Source organism: Adiantum capillus-veneris, chromosome 21 (genome assembly GCF_014529385.1).
Source record: "Adiantum capillus-veneris isolate H3 chromosome 21, ASM1452938v2, whole genome shotgun sequence".
NCBI classification, from domain to species: Eukaryota; Viridiplantae; Streptophyta; class Polypodiopsida; order Polypodiales; family Pteridaceae; genus Adiantum; species Adiantum capillus-veneris.
The window spans coordinates 122,726,978-122,746,502 of record NC_140951.1 but is presented as its reverse complement, the minus strand read 5'-3'; the positions used below and the strand labels follow the sequence as shown (position 1 = coordinate 122,746,502).

Here is a 19,525-nt window from a genome sequence, read left to right as displayed (position 1 = left end):
CTCCAGAATGAAGTTAGCATATCGTATGACTCGAGGGTTCTTAGACTTGCAGGTAGAGTCACGCACGCACCGGTAGTTGCTTGCATAATCAGCCAAACATATGTGTGCAAGGTTTTCTGGACAATGGGTGTACTTGGCGACAATATCGTCAAAGAAAATGTTAGAATCATTAGGATTCAAAGTATTCAATGCAGCTCTTCTTTTCAACAACAATGTGCGTTGGCTTTCGAAATCTGCATTGACGAACACAAATGGTCTGCTTGCACTATGTAAGGGCAATGAAAGAGAGATGTATGTGGCTTGTTGTGATGCCATTTCTTGTGTATTGATCAAAGCACTGCCAATTTTTTTCAACCGATCCAACGTTGACACACTTGTCTTCTTGCAATCTTGCAATATGTGCTTGATTGTTTTACTTGTGGTCGAATCGTTTTTAATCATGTATGATGTGCAATATGCAGCAATGCCATGGCCATTGAATATAAATTGAATGTCAATGTTTGCATCCCATAGACTACACAACTCTTTGTTGAAATTGTTTATGTAAATGTCCTTTGGATGTCTTTTCAAGAGTAGTGTTCGCTCTGTGATGCTCACCGAAAGGGACTTAATGTACACTTCTTCAGTCATTCCCAAAGAGGTCAACCATTCAATGTTTGCATCCCATAGACTACACAACTCTTTATTGAAATTGTTTGTGTAAATGTCCTTTGGATGTCTTTTCAAGAGTAGTGTTGGCTCTGTGATGCTCACCGAAAGGGACTTAATGTACACTTCTTCAGTCATTCCCAAAGAGATCAACCATTCATCATACGACACTTCTGAATCATGCCCAAGAGCAAGCAATTGATCGTCAATGCAGTTTTTGCAAGCTAACAATGCGTCTTTCTCTGTCTGTGCCACTGCGATTGGATATAGAATCATAGTTTCTCAAGAGGGTAGACGCGAAAAACCAAACCGACAAAAGCTTTTACGTTTTTTGCATGTTTTACGATGGTAGTGGGCTTGCACGCTTCTGAGAGACTCTTCTAACAAATTCTTGTCGGTAGCAATATGTGTGTCGATAAAATGTATTGTATCATTATTCGACGGTACACCAAAGAGAGGTGCATGTTTTACCCATAGCAATCCATGATCATGCTGACTTCCTCTATTTTGAAACTCGATCACAAAAAAGTAATCCATCAACTCACCAAGGATGGCATTGTTGCGTTTCAATTCCGTTTTCATTGCTTGAGATCTATGGACGTAGTATCGCGCTGTTGTTACAGGATCAGAACGTACAAGTGCACGAATGAATGAGGCTTTGGTTGGGTAATCTGTTCCTTTAATATGAGGATTCAATGCACACAAACATTTTTTCAAAGGGTCCCATCTTTGCTCAGTACATGAAAATGTTACAAAGAAAGTCGGCTGGCCCAATTGACGAATCATTGCAAACACGTTTCGCTTAAGCCTCACCTTGTAATCGATTGAAGTGCGTAGTGATTGGAAGTCATGGTACCCTAGCTCGGATGAAAGCAGCTACTCTATGTTAGTGCTAGCTTGACTATCTTTTGCTTGTAATTGCTTGCCACAAATTTTTCCCTTGCGTAAGCGCACCCATATAGATCCAAGCACTTTCGCAATAATAATTTTCATTGTTTTGAAGAACAAATTTTCAATGTTGCTTGCAAATCATCTATCCACATTTTTAAGCTCCCATTATGCTACTTTTTGGTTTTTTTTCTTCGCCACCACATCATACTTTCTTCTTTGACCAAAAAAAAATGTTGGGAATGACAACTCCTCACAAGATTGATCATAAAAAATGCTTAGAGGGTTGAATCCCTCACAAGGTGCTATACTTGCAACTTGTGAATTATGGTCCAAAACTTGTTGAGCGGAGTAGATACCGTGCACCAAAGTGTCCGTAGAATCATTCTCGTCTTCAAGATCTTCTTAGTGTGGATTGAGACACACATCTGCATGGATTGTGAAACTAGATGACCAAGACATATCGATAGAAACACCATGCTCAATGTACAAGGAGGTTCTCAATAGGTCAACCAAAGCTTGAAGTACATAATTTGGCCGCACAATGCCACTCAAGTAGGCATGATCATAATCAAGCTTGCGCTTAATCTCAACTAGAATTGAAGCTTGATCCCTAGAGAAGCGTGGCAACACTCTTTGTACTCTTGACAAATCTGCTATTACATTCACAATGCTTTCGCGTAAACCAAATTGACCTTCAAAGTTGAGTTCTCGAATTTGTGCGAATGGTATGCGCAAAGATACAAGACGACTCTCTATTGAATTCAACCTTTCTACACTAGATATTTTGACACTAAAAGTCATCTCTCTTCTCATGCAAAATAGTGGTTCATCTTGTTTCTTCAATGCGACCTTGCACGGGTGACACACTCGAAGCACCTTATCGTCAACCACCATGATTGATTTTATTTTTTTAAGAAGCAATAACTCCACCTTCGACATGCCATGCAAACTTTGATGAAACATAAGTGAACCACATGAAGCACAATCAAAAGAAGGGGTATCCTCGATGATCTTCGCATATTGTGAAGTTCTACTAGATGAAACTGTAGAGATTCTTTGATGTGTTCGAGATGACTTGGATATATTGTAAATTTTGGTTGTGACTTGCTTAAGGGTAAAGGTGTTGGGGTATAGACTCAAGAAAATAGATGCAACTTGCTGAGCAGCAACATTATGGGTGTCGACAAGAGTAGCTAGAGACAAACTAGCCTCTTTAGTCCATACACATCGTCTACATTTAGGACGGTCAAAACCACCAGGAAACCATAAAAATTCACCATGCAAACTCAACACAACCAAAGATGGCAAAGTGGATGAAAATGGACAGTCATGCGCAGCAAAGGAGCGAGCTTCACGTATAGCCTCACCTTGGCAAAAGTAAAGTTTACACACAGCAAAAAACATCATGCACATTATACCAACCAAGTGTACACTCAACATCATTGAGGATTGGCGACTAGACAAGAGAGATATTATAAATTCTCTTTGATCAAAAGAGGGCGATTAAAGACTTATATTCCAAGGCTGCACCCAAATTTTCAAAATGTCTTCATTTCTTAATGCTATTTGCTCCACAATAACATCGACAACTTTGGACTCAAGAGATTGCAACGAGAGGCTCAAGTTAAAAAGGTGAAGTAAGCTTAGCAAAACATCTTTGTTGTTTGGAAAATTACATATAAATATGGGATCAAGGTACAATCTTTTACTTTCTGCCCACAAAATGAGATCACTTGCCATTTTACAAAAAGTATAATGAAACAAAGAGAAACACAACTAAGCACCTTTGAAAGCAGTGACCTGACCCGACTTGTCAATAGTGAACCAACCAGCCTTCTTAAAGTTCAAGAGCGAAGATTTTAACTCCACCAAGTTTTGCTCAAAGAGATGCAAAAATGGACGAGAGAATCCAAGCACAGAGTCGACTACAGCACCTTGTAAAATAACACCGACAGCCTCTCCATCTTGAGGATATAATTTGGCAGGTAACACTGGTTGCTTATTGATTGTAGATTGTCTTCCAAAAGAGTAGCAAAATGGGTTGCTAGCTTGGCGGCTTACATTCAAACCTTTGCACATGCCACAAGAGAACTCCACATCCAAGCTGTTCACACTCACAATCTCCAAAGTTCCAAACACCTACCAATTTCAAATTTAACAATGAGGATTATAGCGATTTTTATTTGATATGCAGTCAAAAAATTTACCTTCTGTGTAAAGCCTAAATTCGAGACTTGTTTATGCAAGTATTCTTGAAAGACATCAGTCAATGAAGGAGGCAATGGACACAAGATTGTAGCATCGACGACACTTAGAGTGTTTGATAGGTGCTTCCAAAATACTTGCATAATCATAAGTCAAAACCATCTCCTCAGCATCAACAAAACCATTGACATCAGAAACTTGGTATAAATCATCAAGAATATCATCAAGAAAGTGAACTTCCTTGAAAACAGATGAACTTCCAATATTCTTGACTGAATTTGTAAAAGAACCAACATCATACAGATCATTGATAACAACATCATCATTCAAGAAACCTTCTGTAACATCAAGATTTGAAGAAAAATCCACATTCTTGATTTGAGTAAGTTGAAGCTGAAAGTCCTCAATTTGATTATCCTTATCCAAAACAACTTGCTTAAGAGCATCATGAACTTCATAACAGTAAGAAATATGCAAGTCAACTTCAGTTTGAACCTGAGAAATCTCCGCCATCAATGATGTCTTCTCTTCTTGAAGTTGATTGATTTTGGAAAGCGCTTCATTTGCCGCAACCATACTTGAATGCCTCTCATTCTCTAGCTCGAATGAGAGATTATTGATCATCTTCACTTGAGAAAGAAAAAGACTTTGAAATTCAGCAAGTTCAGGTACATAACTTCTTTGCAAATCAAGAATCTGCGGATCAGGGACCTGAATTCTGAAACTTTGCAAATCAAGAACCTTTGGTATCAAAACTGGTAATTTAGGGATCTGAAATTGAAGATCCTTGTCTTCACAACCTGAATAATTCATATCCACTCTCGAAAATTGGCTTTCAGTATTCAAAACTCCAAAAAACTCTTCTCCATCAATGCAAACACCTTTCAAATTGTCAGCTGTTGAATACTCCTCATCAAGATTCATCAAAAACTGATTCATCACATCATCCTCATCAGTAGCACACAGTATGTCTTTATGTATCTTCAGCTCTTCCATTGCATTACGCTGAAATCTGATGTCTCCCTGAATTTCAACATCTTTAAGATTGATGTCAAATGTTGGTATATGGGTTTGTATGGGATATTGGTGGCGTCTCTCGCTCACTCCCACTTGTATTCCCTTCTTCTCAACCAATAATTCTTCTTTTGGGCAACTGTCCTTCTCTTCCTGCAAAGAGGTGAGTCTCTTCGATGTGAGGTTTGGGGATAGCTGGCAATCCTCTTGGCTCCTTTGGCTCATGAGTTGCTCCTGGCTTCCTCCTTCTTCCTTCATCATCTTTTGGACTATATCTCCCTTGCATTGAACAAACTCTCCTTCCTGAATCAACTTCTTCTCTTCAATAATCTGAGTATCTACAACTTTGATCCCAAATTCAAGAACATCAAAATCAGGTTGAAATACTTCAGGTGCTGAAAATTCAAATTCAGGCTTTGAAACTTCAGTTTTTGAAATTGTAGGTGCCTGAAAAACTGTTGGTAATTGAAAACCAACAACTTGAGGTTGTTTTAGGTTGGAAACAGTAACAGGTTGTTGCAAACACCATTCGGAATCATCATCACTAATGTAATCATAAAACTCATCTTTAAAGGTGTTTGCAACAACCTGTTACTGTTTCCAACCTATAACTGTAACAACCTGTTACTGTTTCCAACAACAAACTGAATTCAAGGATCATCTGGTGGATGAATTTTTTGATCAAGGGATATTGTGGGTTCTCACAAGGTTTGAGAAACCTTGCCCACCAGGTGTGCCAGGTGTTAGCCCCTGATTTATCAGGGCTTTCAGGCTATTACTTTTTGAACTGTAACTAAAACCTTTATCTTTGAACCTTAGGGATAAGTGAACATGGGTATTTTATATTTTGGGGAAGTAAGTGTGTGTCTCGTGAATTCTCAGGACGAGAAGCAGTTATGTCTATGCCTGTTGATGCAGTTGGCTCTCTCCTGCATTGTATGGTGTTTGAAGTATATAGTTTCATGCTTCTTGTTTGATATGTACTGTATGTTAACTGCATTGGTTGTTTGTTATGGCAATGTGTGCCTAACAAAAGGTTGGCCAACACTTACACTAGCTCGATCGCTTGTTGACGGCCCATCAGCAATAGTCAATCAAAAAGTAGGAGTGCCATCACTTCTAGTTGCATTCTCTATTTTGACGACAATGAACACAACAGTCGACACCAACTCGTTAGCATTACAACTTTGGGCCAACAGCTCTTTGATCTTCTGTTCTGGATAAAGGTAGAGGCAACACTCGAAAGGCTCTGCCTTAACAACCAAAGTAGTTGCATCTGCATACAAAGCCCACAAGCAGGTACCACTGTCTTTTGCAACAACCCTTTTTACACAAGCCCCCTCAATGCACACGTAATCATGGACAGCAAAGGCCTCGATAAAGTCTGAGAGGTATATCTCAGTCACAACAAAAGTCACAGTATGGAGAGATTCTCTGTCAAGGAGGTCTGCACGCATGTATCTACCAAAGTTAGACTTGGGTATTTTATAAGTACCATACTTACTGAGCACTTTGCCTTCCAAGGCAAATCTAAAATTTGCAGTCTCTGACAACTAGAAGTTAGCTAAGTTTCTTAGGGCAGGGGTTATGGCTAGCTGTGAAGAGAAAGATTCAACATTAGGCTCGTCTTTCTCTTCACCTATATTTTTTATCAGAGGTGACGAGAATGAGGTATCTGCCAAGCACCTAGTCGCTTTACCTAAAAACAACCATTGGTGTGAGCAATATACTCTATCGAATCAATAGGGAAAACAACAAGCATTACCTCTAACTGCGAGCAATGCCTTTTTAATAGCTGAAGAAGAGGCTTTATTCAACTTTCCTCTTGGGCTAAGTTTTTTGCTATGCGGGGAAGATTCAGAGGACTAATTGAGGTTTCGAGACAAAGGTGAAAAATCAGCAACACAGTGTTACACTTCGTACTCTCAAGAAGCGCTCTTTGCAACGAAGGTGCTTCCACACGCTCGGGCTCAGACAGTGCATCATCAAAACTAATATGTACAAACATATGCTCATGTCAATGCTCGAGATCACATGCTCAAGGTAATCACAGCTCAAATAAAATCTTGTTAACGTACTCACCATTCATGGGAGTATCCATTGTATTAGATATATAAAGCTAGAATTGCAAGCAACTATGAGCAAGAAGAGCTTAGGCTTCAGGAATAGCATATGTATATTGTACAAGAGATAGTTGTTTATATAGGAGTTGTACGAGAAGCAGTGGAGAGCAATAGTGCATGTGTTTATATGATGAGAGCCAATGCCTCACGTTCAGCATAGAAACCAAAGCAGAGAGATTGCAATAAGATGATGCAATATCTTTTCATAAATGAGAAGATATCATTTCCCGTTTTTAAAGTAAGAGAGCACGTTTTTTGAGGGCTACTTTATAACCTGTCTTGGTAGCAATGAAAGTAAGCAGTAATTATTTTATTCTTTTTAAAAGACTAAGTTAATACTTCACAATAAATCGGAATAAAATGACATTATAGTCAACAAATATATACTAGGATGGTGCATTTATCATGGGTGACATGTTTATTTCAGGAGCCTTTAATATTATCAAAAGTTTTAAAAAATTTAAATTTAGACTTATTAAATATTCAAAAGTCTTGACTGCAATAAAAAAACCTAGTTCTATTCAAAACCCTAATCCTTTTAATAAGGATAGAACATGTTTCTCAAAAATAATATAAACCTGTCTGCTTTATAATATTAAAATTAAGTTTGTGTACAATAATATCTTCTTAGTTTTGATAAATATTTAACGAAAAGTTATAATACCAAAGAGACTATTTTGCTCACAGATTCGATTCCAAGTTTGGAAACAAATTAGCAACAAAATAGAATTCATAAGAAATTACTAGACAAAATTATCCGCAAGTGCAATTAAATTCCGCCTTGACATTTGTCTTTCCCTATCCCATAAGCTCAGAACAGAATACCCAACATAAAGGATGTGAATCCATAGTTGGGTATATAGTCATCATCACAGCTTATCTACTAGAAGAGTACCATTCGTTTTAATGCTCAGTCTGTTTTTATTTCATCTCTATTCATCTAGAGATGAATAGCAAATGAGTAGACATCACAGCAAATCCCCGATAAACTGAGAGCAAGTCGTAGATAAAAGGCTCACAAGGCTGCTAATTCTCACGTCACCATGAAAGACTTAATAATATTAAAAAAATAACCAATTTTAAGCATCAAAGATGCTATCACGAAAGTCTAAAAGGCAAATTCATTTACTGTTCCAAGATTTGCCTTGCGAAACTGAGGAGATGAAAGTAGAAAATTCTTGAAGACTTAATTTCTTTTCGTCACTCAGCTTAAAGAGAAAACAGTCCTGGATATTAGCTTCATCAGTGAATGTCAAAACTGGTGCATACAAGGAGAAGCCTTGAGCTTCTTCAGCAGCCACAAACCAGAATTGAACATGGTGTTAGAGCTGTAAAAATAGCCAAGCTAATGGCTTGAGATCGACAGTATGTGTGTAGGTACTCCAGAAAAGCTTTCATCCGCAGCGGATCTGTAGAGTCAAAGCAGACAGTTGGTATAATATATAACAATAATAAACAAAACCGAATGTACTCTTAACAGTTTGAACACTAAGAAGAACTGTTATCCATTCCAATCCACACCAAATAAATATAGAAAAGGACATGAAGCAAAGCCAAAGATATCCGGCCCCAGTCAATACCCGAAACCTCAACATTATCTGAAGGCAGTAATTAGTTAACTTAACATCCAAGTGGTAATGCTCCACTGCGTCCCAGCCCCTCTCAGCAGCCGCGTCCCAGCAAACAAACCTGGATAGCTACTACTGCCCTGCACTCTAAAGCAAAATTACAGATACAAAATACAAATGCATAAGCAAGGCAAGATAGACATAGTGAAAATGAATGGAAAAATAAATGCAGCTACCTCTGCAATAGTATGCGCATCAACTACAGCAGAAGCGCAGCAGCCCCAGCCAATAACAGTATTCCCATCTTCAAACACAAGCTCTTGAGATGCTCTTCACATGCTCATGAATACGGATTAGTCATCAGCCCTATAGAAGCGGCGGGAAGCAAGGCCCAATGGGCGAGCAAAGGATTTTGATAGACTTCCAATGCCGAGATGTTCTCAGCTTCTGCAGCGGATTCTACACACGTTGAAGCTGTCAAGCGAAAGGCATCGGGGCTGACACCGTGCAGGCCCATCATATCCGTCTTGAAGCCCTATACCTGATAAAAATGGAAACAAGATAAGCCAAAGCACAGCGAGAGAGCCATACAAAGGATGTGAAAAACTGATAAATCAGTATCCTACATGATCTCAGGGCTAGCAGAGAATTTCGATGCCCAAGACTTCCAATGCCGAGATGTTCTCAGCTTCTGCACAACGGATTCTACACACGCTGAAGCTGTCAAGCGAAAGGCACCAAGGCTGACACCGTGCAGGCCCATCATATCCGTCTTGAAGCCCCATACCTGATACAAGAAGAAACCAGATAAGCCAAAGCAGAGAGAGAGAGAGAGAGAGAGAGAGAGAGAGAGAGAGAGAGAGAGAGAGAGAGAGAGAGAGAGAGAGAGAGAGAGAGAGAGAGAGAGAGAGAGAGAGAGAGAGAGAGAGTGGGAGGAAGATACCTTCGATTGCTGTGTGAGCGAGGGCGTATGGCGGCTGCACAAAGGCTAAATCAGTCCTGCACAGCAAAGGCATTCCGAGGTTGTTCGACTTCCAGGGACAATGAGCAGGGAAGGCATGCGCTGGTGTACACAGAAAAGAGGTAAGAGCTCAATTGGACGCATGGGCGGCGATGGCAGCCTCACCTTACCTGCCAGCACCCCTACATGCACAAGACGATGACCACACATAGAGTGAGGGCAGGCCCTATGGGCCTCACTGCCTTGAAGGGGTTTGCACAAGCATGCGCACCCAAGCAACCCTCTCGAGCTCGCCATCCCTCTGCGGCTGTGGCTGCAGACGGGAAAGAAACATCGCGTAACATCCAAATGATGATCTCCTTGAAAACCTAAACAGCGTGTCTTATCACTCCCTCCAAAAATCATCATAAGCCAATAAAAATGCTACACATCGGCAATCCATATCCCTACCTCTACCAACCACTTAGGATACCCATTTTGTGCGTATATTGGCCACATTCTCCACCACTTTAATCATGCCACAAAGCGGTGCTTGATAAAAAACCACAAAATGAACATAAAAAATAAAAAATATTTTAGTCAGCAAAAAGAGAAGTGATCTCTATAGCCTTTGCCCTTTGGGCAGGCCAAAAAGAGCTTGCAATTGATGATATACATGTGTAAAAGTGCTACCATTGTATTCCAAGAAGCATTCTAGCTCTACTTCACAATACCAAGGGGTCAATGTCACCAAAGGAAGAAATACCTCAAAAAAAAAGAGGGCAGATGCTCTTGATTCATAGAAGCGTTTGGCTTGAATCGAAGTGTATCTTTCCGCTCTTTCACCTTTTCATGAAAGAGAAAACCAGTGAAGAAAAGTAGAGGACAAGAATGATCTTGCAATATGAGCTCTAGCTTTGTCTTGGTGGGCAAAGAGAAGAAATGGTATCCTGCACTCCAAAGTTGGTTTTGTGAAATAAAACTTAAAATTAAGCCTATAATTATCAAATATTTTTTTTGTTTAGCTTTGAGCAATATGATTTGAAAACTTAAGTATTTTTGGCATGCTAAAACATGTAGCTAGAGGAGAGTTTATGTTTATTATTATGAGAAAATTACCAACATATTCTTGTATTTTTTGGGAATTCCGAAAATGCCCTTATTACAATATTTTCCGAATTGTCTCAAACAATATTAACATAGTGAGATTTGTGTCTAGAAATATAGAAACTGTTTGACCCCGAGAGTCCACAATATGGAAAAAAAATCCTAGTTCTTTCACGAGAGGATCACTCTTCTTATAAGGAGTTGCAAAACGTAATGCCTTGAGAGATGTTTGCGCAATTAACTATATTGGAAATTTGAGGGCATTTTGGGAACTTTTAGCCAAATAAGAGTGGAAGTTTAGGATATTGTGGGAAGTTCCACAAATCTCATACGCATTTTTAAAATTAGTTATAGTCAAGGCTTACCAAAAACTTTTTTTTCAAAGAAAAGGGCACACTTAAAACCTTCAGGATAAACGTAGAAGCATTTGCTGATATACACTATATAACTTGTAGAAATTCTTCAGAGCAAGCTCAAAATCTAGCTAGAGTTTGATAGAATTCATGAAACCTATGGAAAAACAACACCAAAGATACAACACCCTAACAATGGAATAAATGGGAATATGTTGCTAGACCCAAGGAGCAAGGTGCTATTGGAATCCTCAATCCTGTAGTGCACGCTAAAGCACAATGTGCCAAATTCATGGTCAAACGTACCAAAAAAGACTAGGCACATGCCATCATGGCATGGGACATGATCAACAGGGCGAAGCTACCAGGGGGGTAGGTGGAAAGAGGTCGGAGTACACAAAAAATTGTTGGCACCACAATGGGCAAAACTTAAGCTAGGAGGTAACATAGGCGAGAGCTGATAGCAAATGCACCAAAGCCTCATAGGCAGTAGAATGGAGAGAGACAGCCAGATACTTAAAAAGCTTTTATAACCCATTGGTCCCTTGGCTCTTTAAAGTGAGAAGTGAAGACTCCGTTTTGGAGAGAAGTTGCTACGAAAGACAATAACAAAGGTCTCACCCACCTAACCCAATGTTGGGACAAGACAAAGTGTGTTGAAAAGAGATAGAGCAATTGAGCTTCCAATTCAATCTCCATGGGATTGAACGACTATTGATTAGTAGAGTTGTCAAGGGGCTCAACTTTGTGCCTTCACCAATATATGAGGCTGAATTTGATTGAAAAGTTTGGCACTGGCCTAGGAATACCAAACCGTCAACTAAAGAAATATATTGCAAGACTTGAGAACCTGAATTCTTCACCATGTTAAGTCCCAACTTTGATACACAAGCTTGAGTAATAACACATACATGTGCACCTCCATGAATATAAGCCTCTACAAGATGATCAAAATTGATTCTGCACGCTGCTACATGAAAAATTGATGCGAATAGAGAGCTCTCTAGACACGACTGCACATAGAGCAGGCAAGGCGAGGCAAAAAACTACATCAGAAACCATGAAGGAGGCACAACGAGCTAAAAACTACAAATTTTTGGAGTTTGACTGAACTTTTTTGAGTTTGTACATGAGTTTTAGTTATATACAAGTCTCAGTTCAAAAAACTTACTCATTGGCACTTGCAATACCCCGACAGCTAGCGCTATACTAGTGACTTGCCCTGCATGTACATGTGCTTGCTAAAGCAAGCCAAAGCTCCCACAAAAAAAAAGCCCACACACCCTTTGGACATCGTGTGTCATGTCCATATGCACAAATTTACAAAAAACAGGGTGTTGAAAATGCACTCGCACCGTCTCGTCTAAAGAGAGGAGTTCGTGGGGCAAAAGGAGAACATGAAAACTATCATTAGGCTTATCTAAACCTGACCTAAGAAACAAAAGGTGCAATGCAAATTGGTCGTGATAGAATAATGCAAATCTACTCTCTCTCACACACACACACACACACACACACACACACACACACACACACACACACACACACACACACACACACACACACACACACATGAGGAGGAGCAATTGTGCGATAGTTTTGGGAGTAAGAAGCAGCAGTAGCTTTGCGAGCATTGCAATCACCTCAATAAATCACTACGCTGCACCGGTGGTTAGAGACCTAAAGAAAGGTGCATAAAACTCAAAAAATTCTAAAGAATTCAAGATGGCTTGCCATACAAAAATCCATAAGAGGTTGCTCTCCTAGAGTTTATGTCAAAACGGCTCTACGTCTCGGCATTGTGAGGCCACTAAGTAAGAGTAGTCTCCAAATTCTCATTATTAAAACTAGAAAACATGTGAAACTAGGTAAACATGGCTCTAAACTTCGTTTGTTTTGCAAAACTCACAGACAATGCGTGTTATACCGAAATAAGAGCACAAAAAATTTACAATCACAACCCTACTCCAATCGAGCTTAGGCATCAACCATTCCAAGGACAATCACCATGATCACACAAGAGCATATGAGTTCAAGGGGTTCTACATGAATCCCCCAAAACCACAAAACATCAAGATAACTAAAAACACACAATTGACAAGCCGACGCACCTTGGATGCCACCACTAGAAGAGGCTTTACCACAACCTTCAATGATGGCCAAAGGAGTTCGGAGTAGACAAAAACCAAAGGAGAGCCAAAAAGACACTATGAAAATGCACTTGATTGAGCTTTGAGTTAGCCTACCACACGTCGAAATTAAAGTTACAATGTTGTCATTACAATGGTTTGGCCACTAGTCCCAAACTTATGGGATAGTCCCATATTCACCAACACTCTAGTATGTGCAAAACCATAGTCAATAATGATCACAAGAATAGGTTTTTTTTAGTTTTTTTTTTTGGGGGGGGGGGGGGGGGGGGGGGGGGGGGGGGGGGGGGAGGAGGAGGAGAGAGTGTGTGTGTGTGTTTTTTTTCCTTTTTAATCCAAAATCTCAAACAAATCTAAAAAAGAACAGCATTACAGGATCTATTTGATCAAAATTTTACTAATTTTGTGAAAAATTCTATTAATTAATAATTAATTTAAGAGCTTCTATAATACCTTTTGGACACTTTTTTAATTAATAATTAATTGAAGAGATTTTATAACACCTTTTTAATACCTTTTAGCCACCTTTTTGTATGTATACCCCTAAGATTTTTACATGAAATATTTTTTCTCCTTGCAGCGGACCTACGCTAAACCATAAAAAGATGAAAGTTCTTGCACACAAATTGTGTGAGGCAATATGAGGGATCCCAAACCTCGAGCAAACTTTTTCAAGCGATGATAAAACCGAGCGAGTAATGAGAGGCACTATTGATGAAAGATAGGGTGAGAATCAAAATTGCTAATCATCACAAATTTTCATTAACAAGAGATGCAATCGTTCAATCTAGCTTCCACTCTCTCTCTCTGTGTGTGTGTGTGTGTGTGTGTGTGTGTGTGTGTGTGTGTGTGTGTGTGTGTGTGTACTAAATGTATAAGTGAATACGCTTTTCTTATTTTAAAGCTCGTGTTATTAAAAAAAAACCGTCGGTGTAGGGAGATTTTTTTTACTATACAATGAGAGAGCTCTAATGTTATTAAAAAAAAACCCTCGATTAGGGAGATTGTTTCTTTCTCTCTAGTCTCTCTCTCTCTCTCTCTCTCTCTCTCTCTCTCTCTCTCTGTACTGAATGTATAAGTGAATACGCTTTTCTTATTTTAAAGACCTTGTGTTAATTAAAAAAAACCGTCGGTGTAGGGAGATTTTTTTTACTATACAATGAGAGAGCTCTTGTGTTATTAAAAAAAATGTCGATTAGGTTTTTTTTTTACTATACAATTTGTGTGTGTGTGTGTGTGTGTGTGTGTGTGTGTGAGAGAGAGAGAGAGAGAGAGAGAGAGAGAGAGAGAGAGAGAGAGAGTAAAATGAAGACTATTCATTTTTTTTCAATACTCACAATAGTGACTAGTATATATATTATGTAGCAAAAAAATCTACATAAAAAGCTATGCTCAAAATGAGCCATGGCATTAGAGTAGCACAACAAAAAAACAACTAGATCATGACCTTTTACAAGGAGGCCTAACCGACAAATACACAAACAACTCTGATAACCACCAGGTGACCATAGACGACCCTTAACAAACTAGCCAAAACAAGAGATGCTGACCCAGAACAAACAAAAAATTGATCCACATAGCATGCCGAGAGGGCGGGACCCACAATCCCCATCACTAGTAGAGGCATGTCTAGTTGCCACCAAGATGATGCCTCTATCACGTACGAACTGTCTGCCCAAAGGGAACCTCTGAATAGAGCCAACATAATAGCTTGACCATTGAAAGCCACCTCTAGGGGCATCAACTAAACAAGATCCAAACAAGAACACCTATAACGTCGCAAAGTAAAGCAGACCACCTTGGGCTTGTAGTCTGTCAAGACCACCATGAATAATCGAGCCTAACCCACAACCAAGGCCAAAATCACAAGCCATCCAATCAGAAGCACCACCTTTCTTCAAGATAGAGCCGACATGCACCTTGAAGCCGAGACCATAGGCTATTAGAAGGGAGCTTTGCCCTAGCAATGAACACCCGAAGTGCCAAACCGAGAGCATCCGTGATGAAACAGTATCCAGGCCACCCATTTACTCTCTCAATAAGGAGGCAAGAGGGGCTAAACCTCCCCTATGATAGAAAATATGGGGACAGACGAGGAAAAGAGATAGCGAGAAAGAAGTCCTACCGGACACCTCACCTAGAGACTTCCCGGCCTGAGATCTCCATGCAACGCTCTCCAACAGAGGCACACCTATACAACTCCACACTACCGTAGCACCTCATTCAAGCACCCCATGTTGAGCTTATATGTGAAGCTACTCAATATATGGCTTCTCTATATATGGCACCCAAGTCCTCTATATATATACATCATCTCATGTGTGTATTCTACACACTTTGGGGTTCTAATTCTGTGCTCTCTCTTTCCCTCTCTCAACATGGTATCAGAGTAGTACGTTTTCGTTTTCGAGTTTTCTCCTGATTGAAAAATATTTTGTTGAAACTGGTCGCCCAAAGCACCGAAATCAATGTGGTCTACAACTTTGCAGAAGAAATTTTTTTCAAATTCTGCACCAATGTTGAGTTATCGTTCGTGGACTGCGTACATACCTCAAAAGCACCTTTCATTTTATGTTTTTGATTTTTTTCTTAAATCGATGTGGTCTATGGCACCAAAATCGATGTGGTCTATAACTTTGCAGAAGAAAGTTTTTTAAAATTCTGCACCAATTTTGACTTATCGTTCGCAGACTGCGTACATGCCTGAAAAGCAATTTTGCTTTTTGTTTTTTATTTTTCTTTTGATTGGAAACAATTTTGCAGAAACTATCCGTTAACAGGCATCGGAATCGATGTGGTATACAACTTTGTAGAAGAAAATTTTCCCAAATTCTGCACTGATTTTGAGTTATCGTTGGCGGACTGCGTACATGTCTGGAAAGCAACTTTCGCTTTTTGTTTTCGATTTTTTTCCTAATTGTGAACGATTTTGTAGAAACAGCCCGCGAAGGCACTGAAATCGTTGTGGTCTATAACTTTGCAGAAGAAAGTTTTTTTTTTCAAATTTTGCATGATTTTGAGTTATCGTTGGTGAATTGCATACATGCCTGAAAAGAAACTTTCGTTTTTTGTTTTTTGATTTTTCTCCTATTTTGCAGAAACTATTCGCTTGAGCCATCGGAATCGATGTGGTCTACAAGGAACTTTCTTTAAATTCTGCACTGATTTTGGGTTATCGTTTACGGACTGCGTACATGCCTGAAAAGCAACTTTCGTTTTTGGTTTTTTTATTTTTCTGCTAATTGAAAACAATTTTGCAGAAACTATTCGCTTGAGCCATCGGAATCGATGTGGTCTACAACTTTGTAGAAGAAACTTTCTCTAAATTTTGCACCAATTTTGGGTTATCGTTCTCATACTGCGAATATGTTTGCAAAGCAAATTTTACTTTCTGCTTTTGATTTTCCTCATAATTGAAAACTTCTCAATTATATTTTCTCTTCATCAATCATATATTTGTTACTGACGTAACTTTGCTGCAGAAGCCAGTTACATATTGTCCCTTTGATGATTGTCCAAATTCCCTCGAACTACTGTTGGTACATGATCTTTTGTTATATGATATACTCGTTCATTGAATCCTGTATAATTATTCTTCTAGAGATACAGTTCACATCGTTTTACTGATAATCTCTCGTTTTGATACCATAGTGATTTTGACGGTACCATGATGATGTTTTGTTAGTACTTTGGTCATGGTGATTTTCATTGATACCATGATGATATTTCGTTGATACAATGGTTATGCTCGGTCATGCCATGATGATGTTTTGTTGATTCCATGGTCATTCTCAGTGATACTATGATGTTGTTTCGTTGATACCATGGTTATTCTTGGTGATGCCATGATGATGTTTCGTGGATTCCATGGTTATTCTCGGTGATACCATTATGTTGTTTCGTTGATACCATGGTTATTCTCCGTGATACCATGATGTTGTTTCGTTGATACCATGGTTATTCTCGGTGATACCATGATGTTGTTTCATTGATGCAATGATTATTCTCGGTGATATCGTGATGTTGTTTTGTTGACACCATGATTATTCTCGATGATACCATGATGTTGTTTCGTTGATACCATGGTTATTCTCGGTGATACCATGATGTTGTTTCGTTGGTACAATGATTATTCTCAGTGATATCATGATGTTGTTTCGTTGATAGCATGGTTATTCTCGGTGATACCATGACGTTGTTTCGTTGATACAATGATTATTCTATGATGCTTTTCGTTGATACATGATGATTTATTCATTTTTATTGATACAATGATGATATTTTGTTAATACTTTGATGATACTCATTGATATCACTACGTTGATAATTGTCGTTTTATGTAGTATATACACATATCATTTGCATCACGTAATCACGCATCTTGTAATTTTACGTTCATCCTTATATATTGTCGTGCGTATATATGTCGTCAAAAGAGTGGTGTCGCGAACCATCTCTTATGGCATTGTGAATGTAATTATTTCACTAACGATGCTAATAATTTTCATGACTATGTTTTTTGAGTCTATGATCTATGTAGGATTGATCAAAGAATTGATTTCATGAAGACAAACTTATTGACAATAAAAGATTTATGAAGACATGTTTTGTGATTCCATATTGATGACAAGCTACACAACAGATTCACGGAGACACTTCTGATTATGAGCTAATCGATAGCCTTTCCACCTCTTTATTGAACCTTTGTATTCATTATTGTATTTGATAGGATAGGAGTAATGTAATTCCTCATAAAACATTCATTGTAAAAGGAGTGATGTAGCTTCTCATAAAATATTCACTGTAAAAGGAGTGATGTAGCTCCTCATGAACATTTGTACATTCAATGATTTTTATAATATAACGGTGGGTGTAGATAGAGGTGTGTATTTTTCCCTTGATCCCCCATGGGTTTTTTCATCCACAGTTAGGGACCCTTATTTGAGCGGGGCTGTTGAGCTTATATTTGAAGCTACTCAATATATGGCTTTTCTATATATGGCACCCAGGTCCCCTCTATATATACATCATCTCATATGTGTATTCTACACACTTTGGGGCTCTATTTCTGTGCTCTCTCTCTCTCTCTCTCTCTCTCTCTCTCTCTCTCTCTCTCTCTCTCTCTCTCTCAACACCCCAAGCTTCGATGCCTCACAAGCTCTGCTATACGGAGGAGGCCTTGCTCCCGCACAACCCAAGGGTCCATTGACTCTATTCACTTTTTATAATTTAAAATGGTATTCCTAATGGCTTCAAAAGAAATAAAATCACAAGAGACTCAAAGATTCATTAAATGTTTTTAAGAAGCGGTATAGATTCCCAACCCCCTTCCGGATTTTGCAATGCCTATTCTACACACTTTGGGGTTCTATTTCTGTGCTCTCTCTCTCTCTCTCTCTCTCTCTCTCTCTCTCTCTCTCTCTCAACACCCCAAGCTTCGATGCCTCACAAGCTCTGCTATACGGAGGAGGCCTTGCTCCCGCACAACCCAAGGGTGCGTTGACTCTATTCACTTTTTATAATTTAAAATGGTATTCCTAATGGCTTCAAAAGAAATAAAATCACAAGAGACTCAAAGATTCATTGAATGTTTTTAAGAAGCGGTAAAGATTCCCAACCCCCTTCCAGATTTTGCAATGCCTACTCTACACAGCTATGCAGCTTTGCATGGTTTGTGCCACTCTCGTCATCATCATCGTCGAAGAACTATATTTATGTGCAATATTCATGCCAAAACATCTTGTCATTCCTAACACATCAGGCTCATTCTCGCAAGTGACTCAGCCAATCAAATGTTGTAGTTCAGCGGGTCTCTTGCAACAACAACAACAAAATGCTCTGGAAGCCATTAATCAACCTATAGGCTATCCTCTAGTACTACCTCATGCGACTAACCTAGAAGTGTTTTTGTTTCTCACGTCGCCCTCTTAAGTGGCTCTCTAGAAACTCCCCAAGGAGCTCGCTATGGTATCCTCAAGTGATATCAAGTGATAGATCCTATGGGGGACCCTCCTTTTTGTGTGATGCATCAGCTAGCCAATTTTGTTTACATTTTATTTTTTGTTCGATGGCTCACTTTAGTGTAGCTACCCGCCGTCGGTGGACCCTGTGAAGCAAGCGTCTTGCTTGTGCAGCAGATTGCAAATATTCTCCATCAAGAGAAGGTGAAAAACGCCACTAGGTGCATTAATTTTTCTTGTCAAGCATTCTAGATCGAGTCTCCCATGATCAACAAGAATGCTACTGCAAATTACTTTCAACCTTCCATATTCTTTACACCTTCTAGACCTTCAAAACTCTTCAATATGGTTGCATGCGTGGAGCAATGTGTGCGAGGTAGAAAAATAGTTAGGTAAGTATTTTTATAATTCTTTGTGCGGAGCTCGACAAGCAAGAAAACGCTTGCAGTGATCTACAATACATGCTTTGTTGCTTCCAGGTAGTTCAAAGAAAAGAGAAGGTGGTGACTAGGCTAGGCTAGGGCACGCGACAACAGGGGTGTGGGGAGATACACGTGGCAAGACAC

General features: G+C 39.2%; 1 protein-coding gene and 1 pseudogene across 1 annotated transcript; both read right to left on the bottom strand.

Moving 5' to 3' along the window:
* The window catches only part of LOC147431659 (fe(II)/2-oxoglutarate-dependent dioxygenase 4-like), a 49,374-nt pseudogene extending 34,348 nt beyond the window's left edge, over positions 1 to 15,026 (bottom strand).
* On the bottom strand, positions 1,942 to 2,943 carry LOC147431660 (uncharacterized). The gene has a single exon (XM_086494515.1). It carries the CDS (start codon positions 2,941 to 2,943, stop codon positions 1,942 to 1,944), a length of 1,002 nt encoding a protein of 333 aa, XP_086350641.1.
* Positions 15,027 to 19,525: the final 4,499 nt, after the last annotated feature.

Excerpts from the sequence above, each read along its gene's own strand:
- LOC147431660 (XM_086494515.1), bottom strand. The coding sequence starts at position 2,943 with ATGTTTTTTGCTGTGTGTAAACTTTACTTTTGCCAAGGTGAGGCTATA.